The 14,197-nt window shown below is 42.1% G+C and overlaps 1 protein-coding gene across 1 annotated transcript in view; it reads left to right on the forward strand.

Annotated features, from left to right (window-relative positions):
* RAB20 (RAB20, member RAS oncogene family) overlaps nt 1–9,961 on the forward strand; it is a 50,864-nt gene extending 40,903 nt beyond the window's left edge. The window contains exon 2 of the mRNA XM_006260464.4: nt 8,819–9,961. Coding sequence (XP_006260526.1) covers nt 8,819–9,351 — 533 coding nt within the window. The 3' untranslated portion in view covers nt 9,352–9,961. The remainder of the gene's footprint in view (nt 1–8,818) is intronic.
* The last annotated feature ends 4,236 nt before the right edge of the window (nt 9,962–14,197 follow it).

Genomic DNA, 14,197 nt, shown 5'->3' on the forward strand with positions numbered 1-14,197 from the left:
TGGGTCTGTAGGGGGGGCTGTTAGGAAAGCTAAGGCAGATACAGAACTAGGGCTAGCATCAAGGATAACAAAGTCTTTTAAATGCATAGGGAGCATGAAGAAGGCCCCAGGTAATCTGGTGGTTGCACCAGAGGAGAAAGCAGAACTCTTTAACAATTTCTTTGCCTCTATTTTCTTGTGCAGGGACCGGGACTCCCCTACTGAGATACAGGACGGACTCGGGAGAAACTCCACCAAGCCTAGGATCAGGGAGGACAGGGTTAGAGAGCTTTTGGAGGGGCTGGACGTGTTCAAATCAGCAGGTCCAGATGCTCTCCACCCCCGGGTTTTGAGGGGATTGGCAGGGGTTATCGCGGGGGCCCTGGCATGGCTTTATGAACACTTGTGGCGCTCTGGCCAGGTGCCGGATGACTGGAAGAGGGCCAGTTTGGTCCCCATCTTTAAAAAAGGGAAGAGGGAGGACCCGGGCAACTATAGGCCCGTTAGTCTTACTTCAATCCTGGGGAAGCTCTTTGAGAAGATTATTAAGGAGCACATCTGTGATGGGCCAGCAGCGGGAATGATGCTCAAGGGCAACCAGCACGGTTTCATTAGGGGCAGGTCCTGTCAGACCAACCTGATTGCCTTCTACAATCAGGTCACAAAATTACTGGATGCAGGTGTCGTGGTGGATGTAGTCTTTCTGGAGTTCAGGAAGGCCTTTGACACTGTCTCCCACCCCATTCTCATTAAAAAGCTAGGTGATTGTGGCATTGATGCCTACAGAGTCAGATGGATTGCAAACTGGCTGAAGGGTCATACTTGGAGAGTGGTGGTGGACGGGTCATTTTCGACCTGGAGGGAAGTGGGCAGTGGGGTCCCCCAGGGCTCGGTCCTCGGGCCTGCACTGTTCAATTTCTTTATTAGCAACTTGGATGACCGGGTGAAGAGCAGCCTGTTTAAATTCGCAAATGACACCAAGATTTGGGGTGAGGTGGGCACAGTAGAAGGGAAGGACAGATAACAGCAGGACCTGGACAGGTTACAGGGGTGGGCAAATGAAAATAGGATGGGATTCAGTACTGATAAGTGCAGGGTGCTACACTTGGGCAGTAAGAACCAGCAGCATACCTATAGGCTGGGGAACTCCCTTCTTGAAAGTACGGTGGCAGAAAGAGATCTTGGAGTCATTACTGACTCCAAGATGAACATGGGCCAACAATGTTCGAACATGGTCAGTAGGGCTAACCGTACCTTGTCCTGCATCCACAGATGCATCACAAGCAGAGCCAAGGAGGTGATCTTCCCCCTCTGTGTGACACTGGTCAGGCTGCAGTTGGAGTACTGCATCCAGTTCTGGGCTCCGCATTTCAGGAGGGATGTGGACAGCATTAAGAGGGTCCAAAGGAGGGCCACTCGCATGATCCGGGGACAGCAGAGCAGACCCTATGAGGAGCGGCTACAGGACCTTAACCTGTTCAGCCTTCACAAGAGAAGGCTAAGGGGGGACCTGGTGGCCATCTATAAACTTACTAGAGGGGACCTGCGGGGTTTGGGAGAGACCTTGTTCCCCCGAGCGCCTCCCGGAGTAACAAGGAATAATGGCCATAAGTTGCTAGAGAGTAGGTTTAGACTAGACATTAGAAGGCACTACTTCACAGTCAGGGTGGCTAGGATCTGCTGCGGCGAAATTTGGGGTTGCTGCAGCCACCTCTGAGCGCTGCTGGAGCCCAGTCCAAGCCCAGCCCCCGCCAAGAAAAGCCCTGCATGGCTCCGGCTCCAGCCCGCAGCTGCAACGTGCCCTGCACTGTGCAGATCCAGGGGCACTTTCCTTCCACCCCCGCTCTCCTGGGGTGCAAGCAGCAGTGGGAACTGCCCCTTTTACCATGAGCTGCACCTCCATTCTGTGGTCCCCCTCCCCCCTCTGCTCTGGCTGAGCAGCGCCTGCCTCTTTTTCCTCCGTCACTGTGGGTGTTGATTTACCACTGCCCTCCCTTTCGCTTCCCCCTCTCCTTCCACCACACTGGACTTTACCACCTGATGGCAGCTGCATTGGATTGGTATCGGCCAATATGCCTCGTTAAATATCGGCTATTGGTATCAGCCCCCAAAGTCTCTATCGATGCACCCCTAATCATAAGTGTGAGGGAACGGGCAGATGTACAAGAGTATTCCTTACTTTATTTGAATTGTTCTTTGGCTGTTTTCATGGCTCTGTGGGATTTGGAATTTTAATTAGTTGCTTTTAACCAGTTGTGTGTTACATTTTTTTAACCTTTTTATAATAAAGGTCAACAAAAGTAAAAACAAACAAAGCCACCTCCCTCCCCCCTTTCTATTTTTGTGTGTATCTGTTCCAGTTAACAGTGTGTCTAAGACTTTTAAAATTTAGCACCAGTAAATTTCTCTTCATATTGGTTAATCATGGAGTAACAAGTGCTTACACATCAATTAGCTACCTCGATTTGATAAATGTAAATTCTGTGGTATCCTAAAACTTGAATTTCCAAATTAACTTTTTCACTCTGCACATTACACTGCATGATACAACTTGGCGTGTATATTTTACTAGTAATATTGAGGGAGGGAGCAGGGGCTCAAATATATATTCCCTTTAAATTGCCTATTCTGTTTTAATTTGGATAGTAAATCTGTGTCAGTATGTCTTGATGTGTTAGAGAGGTTGGGTTTTTTTTCTTTTTTTTTTAATACTGTGGCTTTGTGTTCAGCTCCTATTAAGCTATTTTGGAATATTGTTATAAGATTGCCAGAGGTTATGAATAGTCAGAGTAGGAACACTTTTGATGAAACTTCCATGAGAAAAAGTAGTTTTAGTGAAACTAACACATTTTAGCAAAATGTTTAGATTTTTCTTACTGGATATTTCAACTGAATCTAAACTATCATTTTCAGCTTGCTTGTTTTGTTTAACCTACGTGCTGTCCAAATCTTTTATCAAACATATTCTTGTTTGTAATTTTTTTGGTTTTGATATGTAAAAATTCATGGCAAATGTTGACACTGTCCTGATTTGAAACTAAAACAGATTTCGAAATGTTAGGCTGTCCTGTGGAAGAAGAGCTGTTTTCCAAACTGCTCTGGTTATGAATTATATTGAATTGTTTGTTTAAGCATGTCTAATATATGGATTCATTTCATTCTTATCCTGCTGTTCTCTCATTTTAGCCCTTATGCATACATGTTTTCTTTCCTTTTTCCTCAGTGGATTGTGGTCCCCAAATGACCAAAACTACTGTTTCCCATTAATGAAGTGCCTGCTTTCTTGTGGCAGGTCTAAAGAAGCGCTGTAAAGCCACCTGGAAAGAATCGGCTAACTGCTTCTGGCCTTTGAAATCAGTGGTGAAACACCTTCTCACTTCTAGGGGACCAGGATTCTGCCATTAGACTTTCAGGGTGGAGATGGGTAGGATTGGTGTTCAAAGGACATATGATGTTTGTCCTTTGATAACAAATGATCAGTGTGTGTGTTCTGTTCTCAGTCCCCTGTCCCTGCTGCTCAGTTCCCTGCTGTCCATCCCCACCATGATGTCTCTGAAAGATTTATTGCTTCATTAGTTGTTCCAAAAGTAAATGCCTAACTGATAACGTCTTGCTTACAAGATTTTTCTTGAATTCTTTATGCCTATTTTTATGGATATCATTACTGAAATTATGAATCATTTTAGGCTTGTCCTTTTGAACTTGTATCTCATTGGAACAAAATCCTTGAGGGTTTCCCCCTACTTTCACTGGTTTCTGTCTGAGCTATGTCAGGTTACTACAGGTGATAACCTTTTGTAGAATCACTGTCTTCCTCTCTCACCCACTTATACCCAATACGCTCCTTGCCCCTTACACCTGTCTTAGTTATCTTATCAGAAACTCAATTCCTAATTTGAAGGGGAAAACCCCAGTGATGTTTATTTCTCTCTTAATTCCTCTTTAAGTCTGACTTGAAGCCTCTTTAATTGCAGAGTTGCATTAGAAAAATTAGACTATGTATATCTTTAGATAAGTCAGCTACATGGATCTTGTTTAAAATATTTCCAGCATTTTTCTTCTGTTTGAAAAAAACTTTTGCATTCCTTATTTTACAAGCTCTGGTCCTGCTAATGAAGTGGGTAAGAAAAAATTGTCACTACTTTCTCCACTTTTTTTTTTTTCTTTTTCCTGGACTCAGATTTAACACTGACGTTGGCTTTCTAAAAAATTTAAACTTGGAATAATGGTTTAATATTTCTCAACATTTTCTGGAAGACTTGCCTGTTGGGCTCTCTGCTCTGTTTTTTTCCCTCAGGCCTTCAAAATAAAAATGTGAAATAGAATGGCATTTTCTTCAATCTTATGGAGGGGGGGGTTGGTTTTGTTTTATTTTTTTAGGTGATTGACTGTTTTGAAAGCTCCTTGGCCTAGTCTCTTGTAGAACCACGATATCTACAAAATCTCTTACTAGTTTCTAGTTCAAGTTTGTTGAAGATTGGAAACTTGATATAAATTAGTATGAGTGCACCCAACAGTTGTACTTTGATATAGTATGCTTCTTACATAATGATTGATTATATAATGTTAACATGGTTGCTTATATAATAAAAACTAGATAGACGCTATTTTCTTGCATTCCCCCCCCCCCCCCCCAAGACAAATACTTTTTTGTGGGACGGTACAGTCTTTTTCTAGAATCATGGCTGAGCCCTGAACACAAGAAATCCTTATCACATGGCTGAATCTTTACCTCTTGTTGTCAGGCTATAGCTACAGTTTTAACCCTTTCACAGGCACTGCCAAATTGGCAGCATATATTGACTGCAGACTTTACTCTCCCCCTTCCTCCCTGCCTGAAAAGGAAAGGTAGCTTGGAAAGGCATTATAATGTCCCTATGCAGCCTCTACAGCATACCAGTCCTTCAATTTTGGCATAGAAATCAGCCTCCCTGTGCATTCCATTTCTGGAGGGTTGATTTTTGGGGGGAAAAAATGTGTGGTATGTGGGTAAAGATTGGCAGGATGTGTGTGTATATGTGTACATGCACGCACACTTTTTGATTTAGATCCTACAATATCCAAAATAATGTGTGTATATCAGATATTGTGCAATTTATTATATAATATGATTTAAAATATAATTGTTCCACCTTTTTAATCTCTGAGAAGTTCTCATGTCCAGGTTATGTGGCTAGTAAAGGCCTTTAATTTTATATCACGTTTTCTTGCTGTGGTGATATTTTTCTAGTTTTTCCCGGACTCTTTCCATTTTGCTGTGGGGAATGCTTATGCTGATCTTGGGACTTTTGAGGGCTGATTCTACTTTTAACGTGCAATTTCAAAAAATGCATTGCATGGAAAGAGTTTCGTTGATCTTGTTGCTTTTGCTAAGTTCTGTGTAACTTTGCGGTCTGAAAACCTGGCTTTTATTACCATAAGTATCTGATGCTCTTTGAATGAAACTTTTTTTATAGTCTACCAGAAAGGTATTTGTTCTGTAGATTTCTTTGTCACTTTTCAGACAGATTAAAGGTGTTTGTTCGCAAAAAAAATGTGGCAAAAGCCAGGATGCAATGCACTCTAATTGAACAGTTTTTGCTGTATGTTTTTATGCATTGTTTTGTGTGTGGGGGAGAGGGTCTTTGTAGTCAATGAGCATAGTTAATTCCACATGCAAAGAAAGGGAAAAATGAGGTTTTGAAGAACTTGCCAGTACCTTAAGAGTTGTAACTGCAAACTGGCTGCAATCAACTTTTGGAATATAACAGCAAATGTAATGGCTAAATTCTGCTGTGCAAGATAAATTATTATATTAGCATACATATTCCATAGAACAAGTTACAGCATTGTTTCAGTACTGAATGATTGTAGCTAACAGTTTTGAAGCCTGGATTTTCTGGCTTGGATATCTGAAGCAAGAGAAACAAGAAAGTGTGTGTTCCACTTAATTTTCCAGGCCACATTTATAATGGAAGTACTCTAATAAAAATGAGAAGGCTATTTTAAAATGTGGAGAGCAAAATTGAAGAGCTAGATCTTGGCAGAAATTTCCACTTTAAACTTGTCACAGTTGTCTGGCTTTCAGAGCCACACCAAGAAAGGAGAAAAAAGTATGATGCAACTGTGAGTATAAACTTGTTGCTTCTGAAAACTAAAATCTTCTGAAGCACACTCACTTATCTTCCTATTTGCCGGCATGGCCTTTGTAGCCTGACATAAAGTGTGTGTATATACACACACACTTCTGCTAAACAGGCAGATGCCATCTTTAATTTTTTACATGACTGTTGAAAAAGTGTCCCATGCCGCACCAAAAGGGGGAGGCGGGACCGAAGCGGTGCACTCATGGACTGCTACTCCTTAGAGGGAACATTGCATCCCACTGCAAAGGGTATCCTGTCACCGTTGCCAAAAAGGTGCTGTATACTAAGTGGAAATGGGCCTGGCTAGGGCAGTAAGCAACATATCAGTACAGTGAATCTATTTGGCACTCCCCAAATCTTAGTTGTTGGTTCTTTATTGAGCTTGGGGAGAAACTGAAGCAAGTAGGGTTGTGATTCCCTACAAGGCTAGTTCAGGAAGGTTAGGTTGGCACCGCCTATTCTACCTGGCAAAAACTGGGTTTCCAGTTCTGTTCCACGTGCTACCCTGATCCTGTGTAGTCAAGATGAGTGTCACCCAGTGCTCTGTGAACAGGAGGATTAAGAAATTGCGGTATATTGAGTAGGGGATGAGGAGAATGTAAATCATTTGCTCTGTCTGGTTGCAATCAAGATAGGCTCTGATGTCCCTGATACTCACTATGATGGTTCTTCTTTCTTATTTTTTAAATCTCTATTGAGAAACTTTGTAATTAAATTCTGCATTGAATGTTTTTCACATGCCTTTTGAGTAGACTGATATTCTCAAAGACAAATATTTAACTTTCCATTCTGAATGCTGTAATTTCTTTTAGCCTATCTTGAAATTGTTGAAGTTTTGGCATTATACTTCAAATGAAAACACATTGCAAGTGAAGTGTCAAGTTCTGAGGGATAAGGGTAATTGTTCTGGTGTGGCAAGTCCAGGTTTAAGAAAAAGAAATCCTTGAATGAGAAGGAGAGAGCATTTGTTTTGGTTATTGAGACGGTGGCACAACTGTAGTGTTTGGTGGCTCTTTGCAGCATGGTGGAAAGAGAACTTACTATAAAACTGCAGGGCAGCTATTTAGGTACGTAGATGTCTAGGTGTCCTCAGATTGTTGTAACCATAATGTGATTATAAGCCAATGCTTTTGAGGAATTTGTTTTAATTGACTATAGTTCTTTTGTTCAATGTTTTGCACTACACTTGAGCTTAATGCTTTAGGTCAGTGGTGCTCACCTGTTGGCCCTAGGGGGCTAGCACTGCCCCCTCCAAACCCCTGGATGCCAGGATTGGGTGCTGAGGGGTTGATACCACTCCCTATAAGCATCACCCTTGCCCACCCTTGCACTCTTTTTCAAATCACTACATCAAATATTGACTTCCTCTTCACTCCCACAGTTGAACCGAATCTTTTTCCTGTTTTCCAATGATTCTGTTTCTTTACCAACCCTAAACATCTGGCAAACAGCACCAAACTTCTGTATAGATGAGAGGCTTTGTCACCCCCTCTCTTGGCTTGTCGCATATGATTAGTGTGGTCCTGCCTTCCATGGAGTGGAGCCAGACAAGGCAGCCTCGCACTTCACCTGCACATACATTTTTGGAGGGTTCCAGGATCTGTGATGAGACCACCTGGTTCCAGTATCAAATAGGGGGCTAATTTGCAGGTGGATCCTTTGTGGGGGAGGGAAGGGGCGTGTTATCTGGACTATATGCAAATACTGAGCAGTGTTGGGTTGTGGGGTCGCTGTGGCTTGAAACACTGACTCTGCTGAGGTCTAGTCCGATGAACAATATGATAAATCATGAGCCTTTGGGTTAATATCTTACATAGTTTGAGCTGCGTATAAGTAGACACAGAAGTGCTGCTCCAAAGTGTGTTTATGGAGTACCTGTGCTGAACCTTGCAGAAGTTTGCAAGAAGTTAAGATGCATCAATTCTGGATGAGCTAAGTCTGTAGTAATTGCATATATGCAAATTACTGTGGGCATGTTTATTTCAAAGTCAGTGGGGTTTTTTTGGCTCTTTGTGTTTCAAATTAACAAGGTTTTCCTGTGCAAAGTGTGGGGGGGAGGGGAGAGGGCAGGCAGTTTCTGTGGGTCTGGGTCAGAGTCAGACCTACAACAGCCTCCTGCCCCACCCTCTGCTTGCCTTCTGCAACTTCTGTTTCCCTACACTCCCATTTCTCCCCTTACTCTGTTCCCTCCCCAAGCTACACCTGACAGTATATGTTGTGCTTGGGGGAGGGAATGGAGCCTAGGCAGGGTCTGACAGTAGGGTGGGGAAGAAGCACAGACTGTGGACAGAAAGGCTGGAGGGGGAAGAAGGGAGGGGGTAAGGGACCAGGGGCCCACCTAATCCTCTCTCCCCTCCAGCCACTGTTTTCCCTGCTGTTGCAGTGGGAGGGGGACAGATTCAAGACAACCCTCTGATGAGTAGATTCTATACCTGGAAAATATAACACATTTATACATCTTCCATTTATGGAATATAATTATTGGAGGGGTCATCTATTCAGAGTTTTCTTAGAGTCAAGTAAATATGGTAGTGTATGAACTATAATTTTCCTTGCAGTGTTTTTTTATGCTTTTTGGCAGAGCTATAGAAACATTAAAAGGAAAATTTGCAGTTCTTTCAATTTGGTGTCCTTTTTATTTGGCTTGTGAAACTTTGCTTGTGAGTAGTGGACTTCATCACTAACATTTTTTTCCCCCTTTAAATCTTCGCCAGGACGGGAGCAGTTTCATGGCCTTGGCTCCATGTACTGTAGAGGTGCAGCTGCTGTGATTCTTACATACGATGTAAATAACCTGCAAAGCCTGATAGAACTGGAAGACAGATTCTTAGCACTGACTGACAGCGCTAGTGCTGACTGTATCTTTGCTATTGTTGGAAACAAAGTGGACCTCACCGACGAATGTGCCTTACAACCAGAACCAGAAGATGAAAATAGATCTGAAAAGCCCATCACCAGCTGCATCTCTACAAAGGTGCAAAAACAAGTCCACATGGATGATGCGATTGCACTCTATAAAAAGATATTGAAATACCGAATGTTGGATGAAAAGGATGTTCCAGCAGCTGAGAAAATGTGCTTTGAGACTAGTGCAAAAACAGGATACAAGGTAGACTTCCTTTTTGAAACCATATTTGAGATGGTTGTGCCAATTATTCTACGGCAGAAGGCTGAGGGGCCACCACAAACTGTAGACATAACTAATTACAAGCCAGCAAAAAGGACAAGATCTGGTTGTTGTGCGTGAGCCTATTGGTGCGTCATGGAGAATGGTGGGGGGGTTGTCATCCTGTTACACAATTAAGAAGATAATTAAATCTGAGCTGCTTGCAGTTCAACAGGAGGAAAACTAGAGGAATAAGTTTTCTAGAGTGATTGTTTGTGGAACAACAAATTTAAAGATCAAAAAGTTTTTTGGAAAATTCAGCTTTTTATGGAAATGAAAATCTAAGTGGAGTTATGGAAGAGTAGTTGTAAATTTTACGGGGCTTTCTATGGAGGAGAGTATTTGTGAAGAATGTACAGAAGTGGGAATCTATGCAGTAGTATAGTTTCCATGGAAGGTTAGTATTGACAATTGTTTAAACAGTCTCAAAGATGTCCTGCTTGACTACTTAAATGGAGAGAAAAAATGTATTAAATGCCATGGCTATTTGTATGGGATGCAATTTTCACATGATTTTGTCATATATTTCCTTGTAACTCTGACTCTGGAATATTTAGGTACTTGATACTTTCTGTGCTTTACCAATTTCAGTTACATGTAGCAGATCAAGCCATTTCAAATTCCTCCTTCTATCAGACACAACAATGTAAGATGTATATTCTGTACATTAAAGTTACTATGGAATGGACAATTCTTTTGGACTGTTCTTCTGGGCTGTTCATTAGTATAAACTCTGCTTTCCTTGCAGTTGTATTTTGTACAAGGCTACATAACAGAACTTGCTGCTTTAGTTTGTCAGTTGTCAGGGTGTATCTACACGTGCAATTAATGCGCTTTAGATAATGTGTATTAACCTCCATTGTGAGGTACTAGAAAAATGCACATTAGCTTATTTTAATGCACATTAGCGAAAGAGCACTTTTTGTGACATTAAAATAGGCTAATGCACACGTATGGACACTGAAAGGTTTCAGTGTCCTTTTTATATTTTAAAAGTGAACCACAAAGGGTGGTGGGGGAAAATGCATTGGCACTTACAACTCCTACTTTTATGTAGTAGGCATACACCTTTACATATTTAAAGTGTTCAGGGAGCCCCTTTGTCTTCTCTGTCTGCAGTATCTCATACAAAGCTGTGAGAAACTGGCGTTGGCAAATCCTTCAAGCCTTGTATAATGGAACTCCTGTGGACTTTTCATGAGTTCCACACCTACGTGAAGGATTTGGACATCCTCATATCTTCCCTTTGTCAACTCAGTTCTCCAGTGCAGAGAGAGAACTTCTTAGCAGATGAGAATGATAAGCTATTGCTGAATAGTAATTTTACCTCCTCTTCAGTAAGGCGGAGTTTTATGAATGTTTATCGGAAAGGTCAAAGCAGCTTTCATTCCCCTTTCCATAACATGGTAGTTTTTAACATTTTAAGTTCAATGTGGGTGCATCTACACAAGACACTTACTGCGGAGTTGCCTAATTAGCTCCACTGTAAACGTCTTGGTGTCTACACACGCTGTACTATTAGGACAGATTAAACTAATTAACTCTGCTGTGTTAGTACTTAAAAATAGAAGTACTGTCTTGCAATGGAGTTTTTTTTTTTTTTTATTCCACAACATCTCACATATAGACACAGATGGCTGGCTGTGGCATGAGGGTACTTCAGTGTGGGGCTGCCTACTGACTACCTCCACAATGAAGCACCCTTGTGCCCCAACCAGCCTCTTTGCCTATGTTGAGCTGGGTTGGAGTAGCTCCAGGCTGACCTCCTATATTCCCTGCCAGTCAAGGCTGTTCCAACCTGGCTCAGCATGCTGTGGTTACAGGCACACAGTAAAACACACAAATGCGGTGGCTGGGAACAATAAACTTGGGTGTGATGTGTGCCAGAGTCTACATGTGCAATTAATATGCAACAGTAAACATGTCCAGTGTGACACAGAGAAAGTCCTTTGGGACATAAAGTGTTCAGGGAATGTGGCATCCCACGAGACAGTCTGGGTGAGGTCAGCAGGAACTTTTGGATGGCAGACCACGAACAGGCCAGCCACAAGACCCTTGCAAGGGCACTAGTAAAAACTGTTACCTCTAAGTTCCTGTAAATTATAGAGTTGCACACTACAAGCCTCATATGAGATACCACACAGCCACTCTGATAAACCCAGTTGTTCTTTTGTCTGACTGCCATGACCAAGTGGCCTTGTGCTGCCATACCCCAGAGGAAGGAGGAGGATGGAGGAGGGGATGCCAGTTTTCCCTGAGCACTCAGGGAAGGTTTTCTGTACTTCATCAGACTAATAAATGGTTTATTGCTTATCCTTTTGATGGCATTGCTTCTCTTTAGCCCTCCAAATTGGGAAGTTGCAAAAGTGACTCTTAGGGGGTTCCTGTACATAACCCAAAACCTTCATATTCTACAATGGGCTTCCTAGAAATACAGCATATAGGCCCTTCTTTTTCAGTCTTGTCTGTGTCCTAATTGTCCTGCAGCCCTAAGTAGTAGACCAGGGAGTCCTGTAGTAGGTGGCAGCAGAAACTTTAGATTCTATGAGGTAAATAAAGATAGAGCTACTTCTAACATTTAAGCTTAAGAATAACATTTATAAAATACTAATGTGTAGATAGCATGTGGCCAAGGAGTTAGATGGTATGTGATAGATGTGAGCTCTGAGAAATTCATAAAAGAGCTTTTGGAAAGCTTGACTAGTAACATTAGAACCAAAACCATTCTTAAGTTAAAAGCAGAAATGTAGAAATCAAGCCAGTTTATTAGGTTTGCTCCCTGCAGAGTCAGAGTTACACTTGATAGTAGTGACATAACAAGCCTTTACTGCATGTATCTTTTATTTATTGAGAGAGCAGCAACAGAACTGCTTAAGTTCCAGTTGGCTACCCTTGTACAAATCCACTGCAAATAAAGGGTTGGCAAATGTCTAACAGGCTACTTCATCATGTAGATGCTCTGTTTGTGGTGGTGGTGGTGGTGCATGAAGAAGGAAAAAAAACAACCCAGCCTGACTTGCACAACCAGGATGAGCTTGCCAGGTTAGCTATTTAATCTGTACCTCCATACTGCTGTTATGTACTTACTTATTTGAGCCTGAATCCCTCCAATTTCCCAGTACAATGCTTTAACCACCACCTTGGAGGGGAGACATTAGCAGATCCTCCTTCTGTGCTCCCTTTGAAGCTAAGCCACTGCCCTGTGCATTTAATTGTTGTTAAGATGGACCGAGTAAGGGCCCAGGCTAGAACGTGGGGCCGCTTCCTTCCTGACACTTTGCTGAGCCACACATCATTCAGTTTGTGTTTATGCTAGGTTGCCCAGGGTTCAGCCTCAAAGAAGCTAAAGAGGGTGTCATACCTAACCTATGGCATGGTGGTTAAAACACAACGCTGGGAAGTTCAAACCCCCTCTGGGCAAGAAGGGGCTGAGAATCTGGGCCTTGGGTTTACTGGGCAAGTGTCTTAACTACCCAGTAACTGAGGCTGCAATATTGTAGGGTGCTCCTCTTCCTCCTTCAATTAAGAGGTGACAGGTATGGCTCAGTAGCCTCCATCCTTGTTAGAGAAGACCAAGTGCTGTCCCATCATTTATCAAGTGTATGCTCCATAGTCATCCTTCTTCTTAAAGAATAATTGTTCACTTGTTGTCTTTTGTCCAAATGTTCAGTAAAAGGCTCCATCTGCCAGGGCAGGAGAGGTTTGGAGGGTTTGGAACAGGCTCCCCCCAGAGGTGGTACAGTCATCCACCTTGGTGATCTTCAAAAAGTGTCTTGATGCCCATCTTGCTGGGGTCATCTGACCCCCGCCGTCTTTCCTGCCCAAGTGCAGGGGGGGCTGGGCCCAATGATCTGTAAGGTCCCTTCCAGCCCCTAAAAGCTATGAAACTAGGTAATTCTGGGAGACCTCACTTACTGGGGGGGAGTAGCAAGGCCACTTATGATCATAGGGGCTATGGAAGAATATCTACCTTTATTTATTAAAAAGTTATGCATTCCTCAAGGTCCTAGGTATTTCTATTGCAGGAGAAAGTTGTGCTCATTGCTTATAATCTGCTCAGGCTGCAGTATCTGTCTATCTCTGTCTGCCTTAAACAAGACAGTAACACACACTCTTGATAGTCAGAATCATCAGGTTCTGTGAATACAGCTGAGCATTTTAATATACTTCCCTGAATAATAATAAAGACTTGAATAAGTGTGGTCTTACTGAGCTCTTTCAGGAGTACTTTTGGAGTGCTGTACTTCAGAAAGCTTTTTAGAAGTCACACAAAGGACAGAAAGCATGCTTGAAGCAGAAAGACCTCTTGAAAGACGAGCAAAATATTTGTGGCTTGAACAGTCACTTCTCTATCCTAGCCCATCAGCAGAATGATAATATATTTAAGGTTTGGGGTTTTTTTAATTGAGAAAAATTGTAAACTGTTTGAAAGTAGAAGCTTTTGAGGAGTTTGTGTTAATGAACTATAGGCTTTTAATGAAATGTTCTTCTGTTCATTGTTTTGTCGTACACTTGAGCTTAGTGCTTTAGGTGAATGCCGAAACTTGGTGAGGAACCATAGCTGTTTAAAGCGTTCTGAGCTAAGCTTCATTGGCAGTACAGAAGCTTTGCCCAGGAAAAGAACAAAATATAATAGTCAACATAATCAGAAGGCTTAGAAACAAAAGTACACTGAAAGGTACTGAGAAAGTACAAAAGGTCAAATTTCTAAGGCTGTATTAATTCTGTAATTCCTTGAATTATGTGCCTGACTTCTCAACCTTTAATGTTTGCATTTAACAAACTTGTTACGTATAGGGTATGCAATATTGGATAAAGCCAATATCTAATCTGGCTGACAAGGAAATGCCTCTTTCACATTTTACAAGCCTTTTGTGCAAAAAAAAAAAAAATTGCTGTAGGCAAAGTTTAGGCAATATGTTTGCTA

Source organism: Alligator mississippiensis, chromosome 1 (assembly GCF_030867095.1).
Source record: "Alligator mississippiensis isolate rAllMis1 chromosome 1, rAllMis1, whole genome shotgun sequence".
NCBI classification, from domain to species: domain Eukaryota; kingdom Metazoa; phylum Chordata; order Crocodylia; family Alligatoridae; genus Alligator; species Alligator mississippiensis.